Raw genomic sequence first — 22,165 nt, forward strand, 5'->3', positions numbered from 1 at the left:
ATATGTCACCTACAGGATTGCCAACAAAATCGGCCCTATGGCTGCTGCTTGCTTTAATTGCTAATTGTGCTTGATAGTGTGGTCTGGATCGATTGATTGAGCTTAATTCGGGCCTGCCAAAACGTGTAGTTGTTGGGATTCATAAGCGAGTATTACGGCAAGGCACAGCGCTATTAAACAAGGTCAGACAATCAAGGGAAGTAAGTGATCTAAATGTAGCAATAAAACAGTGTAGTTGTTGGGTTAATTTCTTCTTCTTTGTTCATGGGCTGAAACTCCCACGTTCACTCATGTTTTTATTACGTGTATGACCGTTTTTACCCCGCCGTTCAGGCAGCCATACGCCGCTTTCGGGGAGGTTAATTTATTTAAATCTTAGCGCTCGTTCGTCTGTATTGTAGGGCTGTAATATATCATGCATTATAAATGATATAATTATGCTTTGCGGTGAGTGTTCCGTGTAAAACTCGCTGAGTTGCCGTGTGTTTGCAGCTGGTTTCAGTTTGGTTATTAGGCAGCCGTTTTTTGTCTCAGTTTGGGTTTTGATTTATTGTGAGCAGCTTGTCACAGTGTGGGTGTCATCTCAATATATCGTCTTTATAACAGAGATCGTAATATGTTGTGAGTGAGTGAGTGAGTGTGTGTGTGAGTGAGTGTGTGTGTGTGTGTGTGTGTGTGTGTGTGTGTGTGTGTGTGTGTGTGTGTGTGTGTGTGTGTGTGTGTGTGTGTGTGTGTGTGTGTGTGTGCCTGATGACTGAAAAGCGCTGACATAAACACGCCGACTCCAGACCCTGAAGAAAAAAAAATTAAATTAAAAAACCTCAACACCGTACAAGTATAGCCTCCAAAACATATCTAGCATGTAATTAAAATCGTTTTGTGTGTTTTTATTTGCGTCAAGTAATCACAGTACAGCCGTATGCGCAGAAAGAGCAACTTTCAGCACTTGTATTAGTTGCGAACAGCACAGGAAAATGCACACATGAAGAAATTAAGTCTTCACTCAACAGAAAACCAGGACCAAAAACTCTGATCGAAAAGGTGTTTTTTTCCCTTTGTACATGTATGCCTGTGTAAACGCATTTTAGACAAGGCAATCAACAATTAAGCAGGTTATAAACTCACGTAACCGTTTACCAAAGGATCTGTTTGTTTGAATTGTTAATGTAAGCTTTTGGGGTTGAAAGTGCTTGCCCGAAAGCAACGCGCCGTCCACCCGTCCTCCCTCCAACACCCCCAACCTCTTTATCTCCCCTGGCAATGGAAATAAAACAAGAAAGAAAGAAAATCAGGTGAGTGGAAAAGAAAAATACAAACAAAGAAAGTAACGGAGTAAGAAAGAAAAGAAAACGGCAAATAATACACATATTTTTGTGTGTAAAGTACGTAAGAGGAAGAAGACAGTCGCCGAATACATTTGGCAAAGGTACGACTTTCAAAGGTATACACTCCTTCTCGTATAAGTCGCATAGCCATGTGTGTATATTTTTAATTGGAATACAGTGGAGCGCCCTCCCAGCAGCCCCCCCCCCCCCCCTCTCTTCTAATAATCTAAGACTGCCAAAAATCTGGGTAAACGGAGTTAAACTAACAGATGATACAAGGACTTTCAAGAAAAGAAGGGTAACAAAACCCAACATCATTAGAGGAAGAGTCGTAAATGGGAGGGTGAGGGGTGTCTTTAATTGGAGGTTGGACAAACACACACGGGTGCACACACAATCTATCTCTCTCTCTCTCGCACACACGCACATACATTAGAGGACACACAAGCAAACACGATCACATATAAACACACACACACTTACACTCAATATATATATGAACACGTGATAGTCAAACACACAGTCATACACGGAGCCAATCCAACACACACACACACACACACACACACACACACACACACACACACACACATAACAGACACATATAAACACACACACACACACGCACACACACAGTCTTTGATGACTGAACTTTCTGCCTTTTATAAAGTGATTGATTTCTATACATCACAGACAGTACCAAACTTCATGCCAGTTTTACAAAGGGTGGAAGTGTTACAATGTAAGGTTCACACTTATTAACACCACCGGATAGATATAAGTTATAACCAGGACAAAACAATCAGTTGACAATACTGTAACAGAATATTCACCAGCATTGATAGAAACATTAACACTGAAAAAGTAAGGCCAGTGCAAGCAATTAGCAGCATATCAGTCAAACGTGCGAAATATCACAAACGAAATTCACGTTTCATCAACTGATTTGTGACGAAATTAGTGTATCTGAAGGTACCTGTCAAGCCACTTAAATTCCATTAAGTGTAAGTAGGGATTAACAATTCATCTAAGTTCTTCAAATATTCCCTTCTTTATACATCATATCTTAACTGTTTAACAGAGGTTTTGAAGACCTTGTTCCGATGATCATTGTTTAGACAGATTTTACTTCCTAGTGGTACTAGTAACAATCTTTCTTCAATGTGTCCAAATACTACATAAAGGTCTATGATGTACTTTATTACTTTATACTTATATCATTCGAAAATAGCACATACATGAACATTATACTTTAAGAATTCATTCAGAACTTTTTTTTTCTTCTGAAGACCCTTTCAATTTCCATATCTGACATATTCAATTTATAACTCTCTTCACTGTTTTCTTTCTTTCTTTATTTGGTGTTTAACGTCGTTTTCAACCACGAAGGTTATATCGCGACGGGGAAAGGGGGGAGATGGGATAGAGCCACTTGTCAATTGTTTCTTGTTAACAAAAGCACTAATCAAAAATTTGCTCCAGGGGCTTGCAACGTAGTACAATGTATTACCTTACTGGGAGAATGCAAGTTTCCAGTACAAAGGACTTAACATTTCCTATATACTGCTTGACTAAAATCGTTACAAAAATTGACTATATTCTATACAAGAAACACTTAACAATGGTAAAAAGAGAAACAGAATTCGTTAGTCGCCTCTTACGACATGCTGGGGAGCATTGGGTAAATTCTTCCCCCTAACCCGCGGGGGGTCTTCACTGTTTAGCTACTCTTATTCTCAAGGACGTGGGTGCATGTGCTGATATGCCAGAAGACAGAATTGAGGCAATATGATTAGAATTCCACCACTTCCAGCATGCCGAGTCCAGGAATGAAAACCAAAGTTGTGAACCAAGGAAGTGTACCAATTTTTTTTTCTTCTTCGTTCGTGGGCTGAAACTCCCATGTACACTCGTGTATTTTGCACAAGTGGAATTTTACGTGTATGACCGTTTTTTACCCCGCCATTTAGGCAGCCATACGCTGTTTTCGGAGGAAGCATGCTGGGTATTTTCGTGTTTCTATAACCCACCGAACTCTGACATGGATTACAGGCTCTTTTTCGTGCGCACTTGGTCTTGTGCTTGCGTGTACACACGGGGGTGTTCGGACACCGAGGAGAGTCTGCACACAAAGTTGACTCTGAGAAATAAATCTCTCGCCGAACGTGGGGACGAACTCACGCTGACAGCGGCCAACTGGATACAAATCCAGCGCGCTACCGACTGAGCTACGTCCCCGCCCAAGTGTACCAATCAGACATTGGATTCTCAAATCTCCACTACATGTGTAACTTATATCTTCATTTCAGTGCTGATTTTGACAAACACTACACAAAATCCCTTTACTCGGGCCTTATGGAAAATCGTTAATTTTTGTAACAATCTCATGTCTCAACAACCATCGCATGGTATTGATCAGCGTTGGTTCTAGGAGGACAATTGGACCTGGATTGAATAAACGTATAGGTCAAAATGCCCTGGCTACAAAAATATTGTTCTGTCAGAATTTCAGGACCTTGTTAAAACTATCGGCTGGTTGACAGACCAGTGATCAGAATAATGCGACAGATCAAAACAATATGTGTCAATGACCGAAGCCTCAGAGCAACACTGACTGATCTCTCTAAAGATGTTCAGGTCACAGTTTTACGGCCGACCCACACTTGTCCATGTAAATCAAATGTTCTGTTTCCAAGTCTCATTGCAGTGAACTTCTTCTTCTTCTGCGTTCGATGATTGCAGTGAACATATAATCACATATAAGCAGCAGCATATATATCAAAGAATTATGCCTTGTTTGAAGCGCTCGATATCGTCAAGCTCGAAATATTTGTGAGTTTTTCACTTATCACATTTAGTGATTTACTGACCCAAGCCCAAAGAAAAATAAGAGTTACAGACCACTGCAGATGGGAAGTGTAGTTTTGTCACACACTCTAAGCTCTATAATTGTCCGTGTGTGTAGTCTTGTTTACTATCACATTATTATTATGATTGCAAACTTACGTCATCTTTACACACAAAAAACGACATTTCTAATTAACCTGATGATTAATTTATCACAGAAGACTGGCATACAACTGATGATCTACGAGTTACAATGTGTAAACAATATGAGTCATAATAAAACTTCTTTTTTATCAGTGCAGCAAAAAACTGTGAGGCCAAGAAATGTAATTTACAAGCCACTTATTCTCAACAAATTAATACATACATGTACTAGAAAGGAACAGGCAGAAAGTATATTTTCGTTTGACCAAAGAGGGGCATTAATTTGATTAACATGTTCTCTTTCTTTGTGTTATGTACCTGTATTTTCCCTCCTCAAATTCCAGGGTTCTCACTGAAAAAACTCCCAAATACCTGAAATGTTTGTTTGTTTGTTTGTTCGAGGGGGGGGGGGGGGGGGGGGCGGTGGTGTTGCCCGAAAAACAACTCACATATATACATTCAAAATGGTGCAATCTGATACAAAAATGAGCATAGTATTAGTAATAGGTTTCTCATTGATTTACTATATCATTTGATTTACACATTTCTCAGAAATCTGCAAATTCACAGAAAAGTGGGAACCCTGAAATCTCTCGAGAATTACAAGTTTTCAATCCAAATAGCAAACAGATCCATGTTTAAAATAGCAAGTGAAGATTTAAAGTTCTGAATGTTCTTTTCCTGATAATGATTTTTTTTTCTCACAAACCCTTTGCAATGAAGGCTGTATGTGCAGCATTCCCCCCCCAGGAATACATGGTAATTCATTAATTGATATTGGATCAAGTTATCCTGGTGAACATACTGCTCATACGAATAACTCTTGAGTAACACGCTTCATCAAAGAAAAAGTACAAAATACACACGTATTTCTCGATCAGTGCTTCTCAATGCAAACGCACGAAGTGCCAAACTGACTTTCCTTAAAACAGCCGAAAACAGAAAGCATCAAGGAAAGAATGATTCCAAAGAAGCGCTGTCTTAAAACATCAACATTATTTGCCCCATTCAGTGTCTTTGATTTTGAACTTCAAGTTCAATGTCTATCATTGTGTAATTCAGAGTGAGTAGAAGATCTTAATTGTGTAATTTGGTGCCTCCTGCAAGAAATGTCAACAAAACAAAACAAAAGAGAAAAAAGAGAAAGGCAGAAACTTATCCTCAACTTTACGACCGCTGCGCTTCCAAGAGCTCAAAATGATCCGTAACCTCCTCAAAATGACTCTGAACGTGGCCCTCATAGAACTGCTGCGAAACATTCTCGGGAAACTCTTTCTCACACATGGGGCAAACCTTGTTCAGCACTCCCGATCTCTGACAGACCCCTTGCGTAATCTGCTGCTGTGCCTGTAAGGTTTCCGGGCCGTTAGCCTCCTCGGCGTCGTCGAAACATTCAAAAACATGGGTCTGAAAGTCGTCCATGGAAAAGTGCGAAAAGTCCTGGCCACAGACGGGGCACTTTCGGTCGAGTCCGTTCCCGGTGTGCATGGCGGGTTCGTTCTCGAAGTGAATTCTGTGGTACTGGTTAAGTTCTAGCTTGGTCGGGTCGGCAGCTTGCTGCGTGATGTCAGCATGTTCTTGCGGCGAGCCTCTACCTGTCGTTCCGCCACCGTCTCTGACAATGGGGATGGTCACTCCTCCGCCGTGTCTGGGGTTGGGAAGTGTCATCACGCTCCCCCCGCTGCTTCCGAAACTGTCCGAGTTGTTGCGAAGGACGCGAGCGCCTGACAGCCCGCTCTGGTCCAAGATATGCATGGAGGGGCCGGCTGTGTTGCGGTTAGCGAAGTTCACGTTATCATACGATCCGGAAGATTCTCGGGCCGGGGATGACTGACGTCGGGGGGAGTACGGGGCAGGAGGGTAGTGAATTCTTGATTGTGAAGGAACTACTGTGCCTCCTCCTTGCTGCAACTGGCTCACACCTGTTGGGTTGTGCCCGAACTGGTTCAAACCGACTTGTGCAGTTGACTGCTGCTGCTGGAAGTGAGTTCCCATCCACTCAGCCAAATGAGGGGAAGGAGGAGGAGGAGGGTCTGTGTGCGATCGGATCAGTTCCGTTTTGCTCCTCTGTGGGACGACAGCATCCTCGCTTTTTCTCCTCTGGATGAAGTCAGTTTTCGACCTCTGCCCAGGAACGCCTGCATCAATCCGTCCGTTTACCATCACCCCCCTCGATCCGTCTCTTTCATCGATCACTGCTTGGTTTTTGACCAAGGGGACAGTTCTCATGGCGTCCTGATGCTCCAGCCGCGGACTTCCCCGAGTGGACGATACTGACCGCTGCTGCATCATCAACAGCTGTTGTTGCTGTTGCTGACGAGGGTCAAGGGTGGAAGCGGCCGATCCGTTGACCATCTCCCAGCTCTGGCCCGAGTGAGACCCCCCACTGCTGCGTCCACTGGCCATGGGGGAGGTGTCTGATTCCACACTGGATGGGTCGCGAAGTGACCGACTCATGTTGGACTGCATTGACGCCGACAGGCCTTTCCTTGCTGCAATGAGAGCAAGAGATATTAAGGATAGGATAAGGATAAGATTTCATATAGTCCTGTGAGGTCACCCTCATGAAAATTCGGGCCGCTTTCTCACTGGGGAAAACAAGCTGCCATACAGTGCGGCGCTAACAATTTTTTTTTCCCTGCATGTGTGTATTGATGTTTGCAAGCCCTGAGACTTTGGCTGTCAACTTGGGTTCTTTATTGTGCCCATACATGCACTCGGGGTTGGTTTTCAGTTGGTTTGCTTGAATTGTATACATTGTATTCCACACCAGGAAAAGATGATCAACAGGTACTTAAGGGTAGAGTTCAGCACTTACATTTGATATAATAAACTTTGAAAGCATTAAATTACATTAGTTCATAAACATCCTGTGTGTGTGTGTGTGTGTCAGAGAGAAACTCAAGTTTTACGCCCTCACGGCAAAGCCATTAGGGGCACGTACCCAGGTTTTAACCCGACTTTAGATGAGATACACAATTGTATGCATGTTTAGGTGGTATCAGCCATCTGCACTTATGGCAGAATGACCGAGGTCTTTTACGTTAGTTAGTTAGTTGTTGCTTTTTGGGTCCAGCGGACCATATAGGCCAAATCAGGACCCCGGTCTTTTACGTGCCACTGTGGTAACAGGGGGTGGGGGGAGATGAATACTGTCTCTGGGTCTGCACATAAAGTTGACCCGTGTCCGTCTGACCCTGATTCGAACCAGCGACCTTTCGATCGCAAGTCCAGTGCTCTACCAACTGAGCTACCTGGGCCCCCAAGTGTGTGTCTGTGTGTGCCTATGTACCTGCATGTGTGTGTCAGTGGGTGGGTGTGTTAAAGAGTGTATCTCTCTTTTTAAGAGTCAGTATGTCTGTCTCTCTCTACTGGCTAGTTCACATATCCTGCATGAAAATGTAAATCAGCGCAAATATCAACAACAACACACTGCGCACGATACCTTCATCTAAACTAAAAAAAATAAATAAAAAATTAAGAGCTCAAAATCAAAAAGGAGACTATCCTCTCTTACCCAGATAGTCTCGCTGAACCAGCACCATTTTCTTGAGACTGTCGATGACTTTACGCATGTTGGCCAGCTCTGCCACAAGTTCTGGCGACGCCTCTGTCATGCTGTCACCTTGTTTCTCCTTGAGCACTCCGATCTCCTGGTGAGCCTGCAATCATTTACATTAGGATTAGAGCCTGCAATCATTTACATTAGGATTAGAGCCTGCAATCATTTACATTAGGATTAGAGCCTGCAATCATTTACATTAGGATTAGAGCCTGCAATCATTTACATTAGGATTAGAGCCTGCAATCATTTACATTAGGATTAGAGCCTGCAATCATTTACATTAGGATTAGAGCCTGCAATCATTTACATTAGGATTGGAGCCTGCAATCATTTACATTAGGATTAGAGCCTGCAATCATTTACATTAGGATTAGAGCCTGCAATCCTTTACATTAGGATTAGAGCCTGCAATCATTTACATTAGGATTAGAGCCTGCAATCATTTGCATTAGGATTAGAGCCTGCAATCATTTGCATTAGGATTAGAGCCTGCAATCATTTACATTAGGATTAGAGCCTGCAATCATTTGCATTAGGATTAGAGCCTGCAATCATTTGCATTAGGATTAGAGCCTGCAATCATTTGCATTAGGATAAAAAGTCGAAAGTAACATCATAAACAAGAAATTAACTTTGATGATTAAATTCTTTTTTCAATGGCAAACACCAGCCCATTACAGAACTATGGTACTCACTCTTTACAATGTCCTAATTCTATTTTCAAAGAATCAAACCAACGGGTAACCAAACTTTAAACAAAATCTCACTCACTTTAGCTGAACAAGAGAGCTACAGGAATAAAACTAATTCTTATTTCAAACCAACAAAAAAGCAAACTTTATAAAAAAAAATCTAGCTCACTTTTTGCAGTGATGCGTGAAGCAAGGCGGCTTCCTTCAACGCCTTGTCTTTCTCCACCTCCAGCGTCTGACACTTTTGCTTCATCTCTTCCACTGTCTGTTGCGCAGTATCTTTCTGTCTCTTCACCATCTCGTAACTCTGCTGCAGTGTTGATTTATCCTGGCTCAGCTGAGAAATCTGGCCGTTCGCTTCTTCGAGTTTCTGGCCTAAAGTGTTCAACTTCAATTCTGATTCACTGACGTAATCCTGAAACATGGAGTTTATTTATCATGTTAAAACTTTTTATGAGCGTGCTTTTAATTATGTTTTGATGATATTATCCTGAAAGGTACGCAATTCATGCATTATGTAAAAGCTTTGACTATTCTAACTTATTCACTTCTTGGTGATAAAATCATGGCGAAAATAAAAAAAATAAGAAAAAAGTGTCCATGACAAATCCAGGAAAAAGAAACAAAGGGTCTATCACACAGGTAAGAGTTAACTAAGCATGAGATATACAGGCTTTGCACAGCACGTTGCCTCGAAAATTCAAAACTATTTCAACATTCTTTACGGACCCTCATAACAAAACTTAAATTCAACATTCAACAATATAAGTTATGTGGACAAAAGACTAAGACGTTGTCTTTTTAAATACCGCACAATGGCTCTTATTACCTGCTATTCAGACTTGGTCATGTGACAGACGTTATCTTCCACACGAGATTATGTTGATTGTCTAACGAAGCCGTTAGGCTGAGTTAGACATCAGCTAATCGAGTGTGGAAGAAAACTCTGTCTCACGACCAAGTCTGAATAGCATTTATGTCTCACAGCTTCAACAGAGGAGAGAACAAACACGTTTTGCGTACTCACGCTTGACAACTCTGAACACAGTGGCAGCCATTATGGAGAGATCTACTTTTTGACGGAGGTGACCGAACAACTATGAATGACGTCTTCGTATACTGTGTGACTGTGAACGACGTCCGAGTCATCGTCACAGTCTGTATCTTTTGAAGCATCGCATTCTTCATGACGTCTTTCTGTGTCTACATGCGCGAAATGTTTGTTCTTTTCGGGATCTTTGTCATGTCTGTTCATAACTCTGTCCTTCTAGATTCATTCCAACAGGCCTCGTGAGCGAGCCACTTTCCAAGGGCAGCTAAATTCGCGTATGGAAACAGTACTGTCGTCTGGGATGCTGTTTTCAGTATTCTCAGCGTTGAAGAATTTGTAAAGAGAAGAAACAATAACAGCAGGAGAAATGAAAGCTGTGTGTGCATTTTTGGAGGGACGATTTCGAGTTTGAATCCGTTCTTGCACATGCTTCAAATTAAGTGTGTAACATACAATTTTGCACACGTTTTCTTTAGTAGTGGCAAAAAAGGAAAGCGTGTGACATAAATAAATGTTTCGCTGTACCTGGTAAGTTTTCTCCATGTTTTGCAACTGTGTCTTGCATCGCACCAGTTGTCGCTGCAAGTTGTTGTGGTAGCCCTCCTCCGCTCCTATCTGTGCCTCCGCTGCTCCCTGTGCACTGCACGTGATGTCATCCATCATGTCGTACGAATCACCTGGCAACAACAAAGCATGTGATTGACGACAAAACGAACAAACACTGATGCGCTGAAGAAAGATTCAGCTGACCTTGGACGTTTTAAAAATGCAGAATTTATTAAAGTGCTCTTCAAGCAAGACATTGAACTACCTTCGAAGTACATGTACTGTGAGTTCGAATCCCGGTCACTGCCGCCTGGTGGGTTAAGAGTGGAGATTTTTCCGACCTCCCAGGTCAACTTATGTGCAGACCTGCTAGTGCCTTATCCCCCTTCGTGTGTACACGCAAGCACAAGACCAAGTGCGCATGAAAAAGATCCTGTAATCCATGTCAGTGTTCGGTGGGTTATAGAAACAGGAAAATACCCAGCATGCTTCCTCCGAAAGCGGCGTATGGCTGCCTTAATGGCGGGGTAAAAACAGTCATACACGTAAAAAATCCACTCGTGCTAAAAACATGAGGGAACGTGGGAGTCTCACCCCATGAACGAAGAAGAAGAAGAAGTACATGTACTTTCATGAACTGCATCTTTCATCTGGGTTTTCCTTGTCATTTTTCTCTTCTTTCTTCTAAAACAGAGGGAATCTTAACTCATTGTCTCCCAGGTATGGATATATCTACTCAGACTGTTAGGTTCAGTCGCTTCCTGTAACGTCCATCTAACGCCTGCATTCCGGCGTGTTGATACACAGTTACTACAAAGTTACTACAATTCTGAGTGACCTGCTGCAGCACAGCTGGTCTCGGCTAAAAAAAACTTGGTCAAAATAGGTGGGGTAGAAAGTGTTAAAGAGAGAGCAAATTAGCAGATAGAACAGAATTTTTTTTTAAACAAACAGGATCAGCAAGCGATACAAAGTTGACAGAGTTCCTTCCAAACATCGTCTATTGTGTACGTACCTATATAACTACCACTGGTCCGTGAAGACTCCAGCTCGTGAACTCTACGGGTGAGTTGACGATTTTTTTCAGCTGTCTCGTTGAGTCGTCTTTTCACTTCAGCGTATGCTTTGTGCAGGGCGTGGTGAGAGCCGTGGTCGACGCTCGTGGGGCTAATCGGCGCAAATGGAGAGAAGGGGATGATGGGAAGAGGACAATCTTCTAGAACCTCGTCGTCAGTGCTGGGAGACTGGTTCAGCACACAGATGTCATCCTCACTGTCCATAATAGGTCCTCAGTCCCTCTGCAGTCATCATACTGAAACACACAACGTAATATAATTAAACGTGACTGATTATTCCCACTGTACAATGTGGGACTTAAACTTAAAGGCACTCTCCTTCCAATGATAACTTTTTGGCTCACCATCTCAGATCTGGCAAGGCTTTAACACGGGATAAGCCCGTCCCTCTACTTGGTCACATATCAAAACTATTCACAGTAGGAATTTCTTGATTAATTAATTTTGCAAATGCTACTGGTGTCTTTTTAAGGGCAAGGCTTTAACAATAACACGGGATAAGACCGTCCCTCTACTTGGTCACATATCAAAACTGAACAGTCTGGGTGCTGTCTATTCACAGTAGGAATTTCGTGATTAATTAATTTTGCAAATGCTACTGGTGTCTTTTTAAGAAATTAATTCATAAACAAATTTCAACTCCTAACCTTCACAGTAACACTCAGGATTCAATCATGGTGTTGCATGGGTTTTGGCATGTGACCAAGTTGAAGGATGGTCTTATCTCATATATATGTGACCCTCCACCACGAAATGAGTCGCATGTCACCTCGCCCGGTTCTGCGCTAGGCTTAAAAGTCCGGGGAGTGTCTGGTAACAGCGTAAGGGTCACCTTAATCACAGGCTTATAACTCAAACAGTTTTCGCTCTTTTCTTAAACGGCTTTCACCACTGGATAGAGCATAAAAAACTCTTTAGCAGAATGTAAAAATATGAAAATCATGCAAAGGTGACATGCGACTCATTCCGTGGTGGAGGGTCACATATATATAATGTAAATCCTGGTCAGATCCGAGATGGTGAACTCAACTATTTTACACAAGTAAGGATTGTTTAATAAAGTTAAACAGACAAAGAAGCATAATGAAATGTTGTTTTCAAGGTTCGCAGTCCCTCTGCAGCCATCATACCGAAACACACACCAAAAAATATTAGAAATGACTGGCTATTCTCACTGCAGAATGGGAGACCACATAGCCTATTACTAGGCCTAAAAAAAAAATAGGTGTGGTTACGGTAACCCGACCTACCCTATTTTTAGGGGCCGACCCTATAACTTTTTATTACATTTGTCAACAACAACAAACAAACAAAAAAACCGAGTGCAGAAAACGCAATGAAAGCGAAATCGTCCGAGTCGCACACTTATTTCCCTGTCAAGTAGGTTTAAATTGTACACATTAGAAAAAAAAAAAAGTGATTGCCTACCTTCCTACCCTATTTTTTTTGGCTATGTTACCGTAACCACACCTATTTTTTTTGGGGGGGGCCCTAGTATTACTGTTATACATCATTTATGTGCAGCCCGCAAATGTTATCTTCATTGTCCAAAATAAAATAGGTTGTCAATGTCAGTCAAACGGAAACACACAATTCAACCAGATAGATCTACAAGAGACTGGCTATACAGTACACGTAGCACTATATTTACTTATCAATACATGTCCCACATGTAAGCATAATAGTAAAAGTAATGCATAATATTTATATAACACATGTATCCAGGGTTTAACCCTGCTCAAAGCGCTGTACAATCAAAATACTATGACAACAAAACATTATTTAACGTACAATCACACACAGATCAATGATTAGGCCCCCCCAAAAATTGTCTGTTTCTGGTAACATGGCTAAAAAAAATAGGGTAGGTAGGTAGGGATTTTTTTTATTTTTTTATTTTTTACCCCAAATGTAGACCAATAAAACTAACTTTAAAAATCGCGCAAAGAGACTGGATTCACTATACATAGAGACAAGACACTCAACACATTTACAAATCTGTGACAAAGACTGAAAGAGTATAGACTGAAAGAGTATGACATGTTTTTCTTTGTTTACCTGGTCTGATATTTCCATGATGAAACAGAAAAGAAGACTTGAGACATCTTACATCTTGAGTTTGGAAAAAAAAAGTTTAGGGTCGGCGCCGAAATTTAGGGTCGGTTGGGTGACCAGAAACAGACAAATTTTTTTTTTTGGCCTTAACACATTGCTCTATAAAACATTATCACAAACACTCGCACGGGCACACACACGCACGGGCACACACACGCATGGGCACACACACGCACGGGCACACACACACGGGCACACATGCACGGGCACACACACGCATGGGCACACACATGCACTACATAAAACAAATTGCACAATAATACATTATCACAAACACACCCACGCATGCGCGCGCAAAACACATACGTGAAAAAACTATACGTACAGTACATTAAAAAAGTCATTATTTAATGTGCAATCACACACATATCAATGAATAACACATTGCTCTGTAAAACATTATCACAAACACACGCACGGGCAAACACACGCACTACATAAAACAAATTGCACAATAATACATTATCACAAACATACCCACTCATGCGCGCGCAAAACACGTACGTGAAAAACTATGTACAGTACATGGGACAAAAGTGACCATCAGGAACGGACCAGGCTTGAAAATGTATTTCACGGTAAATGTTTACGGAAAAGGTGTGTTTTTAGTTTTGATTTGTATACAAACAGCTTGTGGGTTTTTAACTTCTCCAAGTAACTTAGTAACTGCAGTAAGTTCTCAGACATCATACTGGAAAACGCACAGCAAAAAAAGAAGTACACAAATGACAGGTAATTCTTATCTTACTGTCTGGTGGTAAGGAAGTAGTCTGTAACTGTTAGGGACATGAGCAGCTTGAGGGCATGGTTAGGGTTGGCGTTTTAACTAGAAATCTACTTTCAGTTTAAAATATATAACACCAATTACGATTCTAAGAAAAATGAAATATGAATACCACAGTGTTGATCTTTAAAAATCTGGTGTGTGGTTTAAGCGAGCTAAATAGCAATTCAAACGAACTGTTTCATTTATTTTAATGCTATTACATACTATTGCAAGTGTGTTCCATAAGGTTAGAACTGCTTTTTTCATTGGAAGATTTGAATCGTTTTGTAAACCATTTGAGACATACTGGGGCTTTAATTGAACTCTGGCTCAATCTGTGTAGCAAAATCTCTGATAATAATTTTCTTTAAATGCACTGTAAAGTAGCGCTGACCAAAGTTTGTGTCACTGATCACTATAATACCCATGCATGCATACACATTCATATAGTCATAGTGACATAACCACTTTTTGCTTCTAAGGTTGTTAAAGTATGTATAACTATAAGTCTTGTAGTTGTAAATGATAAAGAAATTCATAGAAAAGAACCATATGCTTACCTACCGTTGCAGTTCACTAGTCTGTAATTATGCTAATCTTAGTTCTTACTTTCAGTTTGTTAATGTTAGCAATTCAAAATGAAACTATGATCAGTTTTGAAAACATTCAGCCAAACCAACCCGTTGTTTTGTTAATACCATCACAATATTGACACTAAGACCAGAGCCCCGTGAATCCGCCTGTTCTACTAACTCCGAACCTTTCTCAGAAAGAAAAAATAGACACAACAAACTTACCAGCACGTCTAAAAATATCAAAAACACGACACAGCTTTTCAACCTGCGCTCGAAACAATCGATTGTGGTTACAAGCCAAAAACACAACGAGTTTTAATGCGTCGATGACTCTTACTCGAAGAAAGAAACCCAAATCCGTTTTAGGACACACTCTCAGGAGTGCGCACTTGGCGTTACAACTAAACGCATGAATCACCAAGACACTGCGAAATGGAAGGCCGCCATGTTTTTTCTCTCACTCGGGTTTGACACGCACCTATAATTTGTATCTCGGTTTTTAGTGTTGACCTCAGCGTCTCGTGACTGTCTTGTGGTGTTGATAAATTCCACACTTCCGTTTTCGCCTGAGTGGGTAGTATTTACCCCACCCGTTAGTGTTCAGTGTTCACGCTTGAAAGATCCGATGAGTGTTATATGTGTGCATGACCTTACCAACACTACACACATATCAGAACGAGGCTTAAATCTGGATTGAGGAGGAAGCAAATCGCAAAATCGAATCCGTTTTGTTTCAGCAGGTGCGCAAATTAACCGCTTCCCGTGCATAGACAAAAATGGATGCGAAGTGTCAGTACGTACCCGGTTTACTGGCGACAGAACGGAGATACGTGATTACGTAACGGTCTCATTATGTGACGCAGAGTAACACCCACAGTGAACACACACGCAGCACACGCAAAAATAGGTCAGCTGTTTTAGGGGATTCCCCTAGATTTGGAGTTACGCCCCTTCCCCTAACGGATCTCTAAGATCATCAGTGACTGATACGGATCTCAAGTAGCCTACAATGACTCAGAGACTCTCTTGCCTCTGAACGATCAGTCCTTAGTTTTGATTTTCTTTCTGTATGTATGTAATCTGCAGGAAAGGCATAAGAAAATCAGTTGTTTTCTCAGTCCAGAAGTAAATTAACATAATCTTTCTATAATTAGGTATTGACTTTTAGAGTATTTACTTTTAAAAGTCACGTGAATACGTCTCAATGTTAAACGGCGCAGACTTCAAGCCCATGAGTGAATTATTTGGGAGCATTCTGGTTACGTTGCACGGACAAAGTTCGCTTGATTTAACTAGTGCGCCTTAACAAGTTCACAGACCAATATTGGTTATCAACGGCGTCAGACCGTGCGTCATCACGGGCCGTGCGACTTGACTTGAAACTTGACGCCGGGGACTGACTCGGCATCGCCGTCCCCGTCACACACACATATTACTAAGTAGCCTGGCTAAGTGACGACAAATGTAAACACTTGAAACCCGGTGTAGTTGTTATGATGGGTGGCCGTTCAGTGTTTGTGGTCAGACATTGATTCACTTAACAAGACCGAGTTCTCATGACATGTGCTTTTTTTTATTCGTGATGGCGGAAGATTATAATGTATAACTATAATGTACATTATACTCTGCATAATGTACATTACATCTGGGGCGGATTGTCTCCCATGGTCTGTGTATCATGTGCAATGTTACATCTCCCTTTGTTTAAAGAAAATTTAATGCATCACATTTTTAAAGGAAGATTTCCGTTGACTATAATAAAATGTAGCACCAACAATTATTGCTTTATCAACGGCTGGATTCAGGATGAGTATTAACTTTAATACTGATAATATCAAATAGTCAAGCATTAATTTTGGCACAACGTTGACTTTTCATTATCTGATACAGGGATGTATAAAACGATAGCACTATCAAGTTAGAATACAATAGCATTATTTTTACAGGGTCTTTCACCTGAGTCTTTGTTTTCACTTCACAGGGTCTTTCACCTGAGTCTCTGTGTCACTTCCTAGTGTGAGTGCGTATGCTTGTTTGTGTATGTGAATGTGTTCTAGAGGTCCATCTTTGGAGCAGTCACGATACGGCCGCTTCTAGTCATGGTTGTTTTCATGGCTGGCTTTGGAGTGTGGGGAGTCGGCTGGGTTTCTGCCACCGGTGTTGGAGTTGCCGGGTCATCAAGTATGGGAGGGGTGGTCTTTGCTGCTCGCAGCGGGAAGCGTCTGTTCCTTCTGTAGCTGCCTCGTCCGTCAGGAGTCTGTACCACAAAGGAGCGTGGTGCAGTTTGTTGGGCAGTGATGGTGGCGGGTTGCCAGTTGTCGCCCTTGTGCAGCTGGACGTGTACCTGGTCGCCTTTGTCGACAGGTGGTAGTGGGTGGGCAGAGGCTTATTGTAGTGTCTACCTTGGGCCTCTTGTAGATGCTGTCGGCGTTGGACGACGATTTCGGGGTCGATCGTCTTGGGTGTGAGCTGGTGGTATTCTTCAATGACGCTGGCTTTTGTCATGGCAGGGGTAGAGTCAATGTTCAGTACCATACCATCCGTTGATGACGCCAAGCTTTACCCAGGCTTGCATGCCTAGTATGGGTTGCGATTTGCCGCTGGGGTGTCCACGATGTGGAAAGTACCATCGTCAGCATGCGTGGTCTTTGTAAGTGCACGTCATGTTTATGCAACCTCCGTGACTGACACTGAAGTAGCTGCTGCCCTGCCGTGTAGCCGAATAACTTGCTGTCACTTAACTGGGTGGGTGGCGTTTTCTTCAGTTGTGTGTATATCGATGACGGAAGAACGTTGACTCAAGCTGAGCGCCAGTATCGAGCTTGAAACGGATGATGTTCTTTGTGCTCGTCACGTTGGCATAAGCTGCATTGGGTTGGTCTTTGATGCCACCGGTGATGGCGTCGATATATACTGACTCTTCATCTTCTTCCTCCTCTATGGTGTGGACCTTCTCCCTTTTCGTTTTGGCGAGGCAGACTTTGGCAAAATGGTTTTGTTTCTTGCAGAAAAGACATTGTTTTCAAAAGGCTGGGCACTCTTTTCGGCCATGTTTGCCTCCGCAGTTTCTGCAGTTGAAGGTCTGATTTGGTCCGCTCTGCCGTTGGCTGTTATGGGGACTCTGTTTTTTCTTTCTGATGAAGTCAATGGATTCTCCGCTTGTTGCCATAGATGCAAGGTGCTTTTTTGTTATCTCGTGTGTAGTGGCAATGGAGATGGCTTTCTCCATGGTGAGAGTGTCACCCTCTGTGAGGAGTTTTTCTCGAATTTCTGAGGAGCGAATACCCCCAACAATCTTGTCTCGGACCATTTCGGCGGAGTTTGTGTACTCGCAATCTTTGACAAGGTTGCGTAGATCAGTAACAAACTTTTCAAAGGTTTCGTCTTGTTGTTGTTTCCTTTTCAGAAATATGTACCGACCAAAGACTGTGTTCTTCTTTGGTGCTACGTGATCACTGAATTTGTTCATCACTGAGTGTCTATTTTCTTTTTGTCAGCGTCAGCCGTTGCATATTATTGAAATGTTATTCTCATGCCAGAAAATGGTAACATACAAAAGTTAAAATTGCTTCCCCCCAAAAGGGAGGGAAAAAATGACAGATTGAGCAATTTCTAAGCTCAGATAGCACCATTTGGCTTCTTTGGAACACACATTTTTTCGGGGGGGGGGGGGGGGGGGGGGCATGCCCCCGGACCCCCCTAGGAATCTCGGTCGCTTCGCTCATTCGTCCAGGTCGCTTCGCTCCCTTTAATGAGCCTCCTCTCCCGGCCTCCCCCCCTAACAGAAATCGGCAGAAATCTAAAGCAAACTTTGTGATACTCTGAATGCTTTCCAAGATGTTCTCCATAGTATTACTAATCAATTTAATTACCTACAACCCGCAGAAGAAGCCAAAGAAGAAGGGCAGTGTTCTATACGCGACTAAAAAAGCATTCCAATTTTTTTTTTACCATAGAATCGCTGGAGTAGTAGTAAATCGTTTCAAAGTGAAACTACAGAGTTTCGGCATAACACTCAACAACAACAACAACAACAACAACAACAACAACAACAACAACAACAACAACAACAACAACAACAATCTACTTCACTTACCGCTGAATAAACCAGATCAGATTTGTAATTTACACGAAGTGTTAAACAACTGTAAATGTCAGTCAGTCCACAGTCTCAGGTGTAGCTGCTAGGTTTACAGGCACTGCAGGCTGTCAACACTGAAGGGAACAGAAGATAGTGAACCATCACACTTAAATACACATATCGAACAAGATAAAACCAAAAATAGTAGTATAACGCTCATACACTCACCGTCCAAGGGAAAATCAAGAGTGTACATACTTGTATTAATAACGATCACGATTGCAGGCATGTAGTTGCGACATTCACTGTTTGCATTTACATTTACTCATCATAGTAGTCTGAACGTTGAAAATGTAGCCTACGGGGGGCTAACGTTGACGTTTTTAACCAAGGTTGTACAGTTTCAGCAATCAGAATCAGCAATGTTAGCTCATAGTGTTGCGAAGATTGACTATGTTATGTTTCAAAATATTGGCCGCTATACGTAATCTTGCATTCATCATTAACGATACTGATATAGTCGACGGGCGCAGTGGCGTGGTGGTAAGACGTCGGCCTCCTAATCGGGAGGTCGTGAGTTCAAATCCCGGTCGCTGCCGCCTGGTTGGTTAAGGGAGTGAAAATGTATGTGCAGACCTGCTAGTGACTTAACCCCCTTCGTGTGTACACGCAAGCGCAAGACCAAGTGCGCACGGAAAAGATCCTGTAATCCATGTCGGAGTTCGGTGGGTTATGGAAACACGAAAATACCCAGCATGCCTACTCAACGAAAGCGGAGTGAATCTGACTATGCTTGCCGGCCAGAGCGCATAAATAGTTTGGGGAACCCAAATAGTGGGCAAACGAGTTCACACGTGCACGTAAGCAGAACATTCTGGAACGCTGAAGAAGAAGAAGAAGAAGAAGAAGAAGAAGAAGAAGACACACACTGATATATATCCACTAAACATGCTTATTTTCGATAACATTACCTGAGCTGCAAGACTGTGATCTCAATGTCTAAATCATAACACGGTGTCAGAAGCACATGACTTGTACAGTTGAACCTGCCTTTGCGACCACCTCTCGAAAGCGACCACTTATCCACTATACGACCACTCCAAATGAGACCAGACGAATGATATGATGTTTCCACTACAGTCGAACTTGTCTATATGTTCTGTATATGATTCCCCTTTCTGAAGCGACCACCGGTCTATACGACAACTTTCGGTCGCTTCCTCATAGGTGGTCGTTGTATAGGCATAGATAAAAAATGTCCACCAAAATACCCGTGTGACTTGGAATAATAGGCCGTGAAAAGTAGGATATGCGCCGAAATGGCTGCGATCTGCTGGTCGATGTGAATGCGTGATGTACTTGTGTAAAAAATTCCATCTCACACGGCATAAATAGATCCCTGCGCCTTGGGTCCGAGTCTGGAGATACGCGCGCGATATAAGACTTCATAACATAGACAGTCTAGACTGTATTTCACCTACTCTATCATTAGGAAGACATTTCAAAATCCCAAAATAATACAGTGGAACCCGCGTTGTAAGACGCACACAAAATCTGAGAAAGCCAGGTCTTTTACAGGAGGATCGAGTCTTAAAATGATGGTACATTCAGTACAGACATTATTAGGCCAAAAAAAAAGGTCTGTTTGCGGTAACATAGGCCAAAAAAATAGGGTCGGTAGGTCGGGATTTTTTTTTCTCAAAAAAACCATATTTTTACGTTATTTACGTTTTCAAAAGATTTTTTTTTTTTTTTTTTTTTCCCCAAATGCCAAAAAAAAGTCTAGGGTCGCGCGAAAAAAATAGGGTCGGTCGGGTTACCGTAAACAGACTATTTTTTTTGTTTGGCCTTAACACGAAATCTAAAAAAAAAAATAAAAAAAAAGTATTAAAAGGCCGGGGAGGGGGTCCACAGTATCATCTACTCTATAATCACGAAAGCCGCTTCGAAAATACCAGAATAATATATGTCACTAGTGTGCATTGATCAATCTGAGTCTGTGTAACAGACAGACAAAGGAACAGAAATAGAGTCTATGCAGGCACAAAGAATTTCTAGCCTACACTGCAAGCTGTTGGGGTGTAAAGGGTATCTATGTGTAGTGGGAGTATGGTTACGCCGACTAAATTCCAATGCAGGTAGTAGGACGCACATTATAATGACATATCACATGCGAGTGGCTGAGTCAGTGTTGTGCAAACATTTCGCTGTGCTAATTTTATTGTGGGTTTTATATGTACAGGCACATGAATGTTGAATGTCAGAGAGAGAGAGAGAGAGAGAGAGAGAGAGAGAGAGAGAGAGAGAGAGAGAGAGAGAGAGAGAGAGAGAGAGAGAGAGAGGGGGGGGAGGGAGGGAGATATTTGAATTGGACTTTATTTTTTGAGGGTGACAGAACAAGCAATTAATGCACTTGAAACGTGTGTTTTTTCACTGTCCGGACCTCGCCCATTGAGGGGTAACTCAACAACAAGAAAAAAGATAAATAGAATTTCATTTAACTACAGTACAAATTACATTATTTATTAAGGCAGTCATGCACGGACAGACAGACAGACAGACAGAGATAGACACTGAGAGAGGGACACACACACACATTGAGATACTGAACAAGAGAGACACACATATTGGCTGGATGATTGGCTGACTGGCCGACTTGCTGATTTGTGGCAGATGTTTTGGTGTATGAAAGTTGTTAGGCAATGTTACTTGTCTATAAAACTGCTGATGTAAGCTAATAACGGATAAGGTTAAAGAGAGAGAGAGAGAGAGAGAGAGAGAGAGAGAGAGAGAGAGAGAGAGAGAGAGAGAGAGAGAGAGAATGGTTAAGCCAGGAGGGGGGGGGGGGGGGGGAGGATGTCAGTCAATCAATCGAATTTTCTCCCGTCATTTGATGATATTTGAAAAAAAATGAAAGGAAGCTTTCTCTCTCAAATATCATATATGTGTTTGAAGACAGGAAGACAGGGAGACCCGAATAAAAGTGTCCTGCAAAATGTGATTGAAGTGTCGCAGAGAAGTAAGGCCGCACAGTAGGCCTACTAGTACTTTCCGTGTGAACTATTCATCTCACCACCCGTGATATCTGGCCAGGCCTTTACATGGGATAAGATCATCCTTTAACTTGAACGCTTACACTGTGCGCTAAAAGTTTGGGATTCCGTTTATTTAAAACAAAAATGTTAAACAACATTTTCTCGTTTCTTTTGAAATACACAGAGTGAATTGAGTGTATTGGATTCTACTACGTGTAGAGCTGGAGCTTAACACTATGCATAATCTAGGAATTGATTAGTAATTAAAATACAAGAAGTTAAAAAAAACAATAGCTCACAATCTATCCTCAGTGAAAAACATCAAAGCACCCCTTCCTCTGCATGTA

At 42.0% G+C, this 22,165-nt stretch overlaps 1 protein-coding gene across 5 annotated transcripts; it reads right to left on the reverse strand.

Annotated features, from left to right (window-relative positions):
- Positions 1 to 872: 872 nt before the first annotated feature.
- On the reverse strand, positions 873 to 18,918 carry LOC138947577 (uncharacterized). 5 transcript variants are annotated; one of them, XM_070319079.1, is made up of 6 exons: positions 18,799 to 18,918; positions 11,186 to 11,482; positions 10,150 to 10,301; positions 8,743 to 8,988; positions 7,834 to 7,978; positions 873 to 6,808 (listed from the first exon to the last, which is right to left on the reverse strand). In XM_070319079.1, the coding sequence occupies exons 2-6, from the start codon at positions 11,448 to 11,450 to the stop codon at positions 5,484 to 5,486; spliced, it is 2,133 nt and encodes a 710-aa protein (XP_070175180.1). In that variant the 5' UTR covers positions 11,451 to 11,482; positions 18,799 to 18,918; the 3' UTR covers positions 873 to 5,483. The 5 variants fall into 5 exon arrangements, with proteins under 5 accessions (XP_070175180.1, XP_070175176.1, XP_070175177.1 ...); XM_070319075.1 differs by lacking the exon at positions 18,799 to 18,918 and adding an exon at positions 15,504 to 15,643; XM_070319076.1 differs by lacking the exon at positions 18,799 to 18,918 and adding an exon at positions 15,181 to 15,433.
- Positions 18,919 to 22,165: the final 3,247 nt, after the last annotated feature.

The sequence above is a fragment of the Littorina saxatilis genome, linkage group LG14 (assembly GCF_037325665.1).
Source record: "Littorina saxatilis isolate snail1 linkage group LG14, US_GU_Lsax_2.0, whole genome shotgun sequence".
NCBI lineage: Eukaryota > Metazoa > Mollusca > Gastropoda > Littorinimorpha > Littorinidae > Littorina > Littorina saxatilis.

Excerpts from the sequence above, each read along its gene's own strand:
- LOC138947577 (XM_070319079.1), bottom strand. The coding sequence starts at position 11,450 with ATGGACAGTGAGGATGACATCTGTGTGCTGAACCAGTCTCCCAGCACT. Across the intron at positions 8,989-10,149 it reads ACATGGAGAAAACTTACCAG|GATTACGTCAGTGAATCAGA; the intron begins GTACAGCGAAAC and ends TCCATGTTTCAG. Across the intron at positions 6,809-7,833 it reads GGTTCAGCGAGACTATCTGG|CAAGGAAAGGCCTGTCGGCG; the intron begins GTAAGAGAGGAT and ends CTCTCATTGCAG.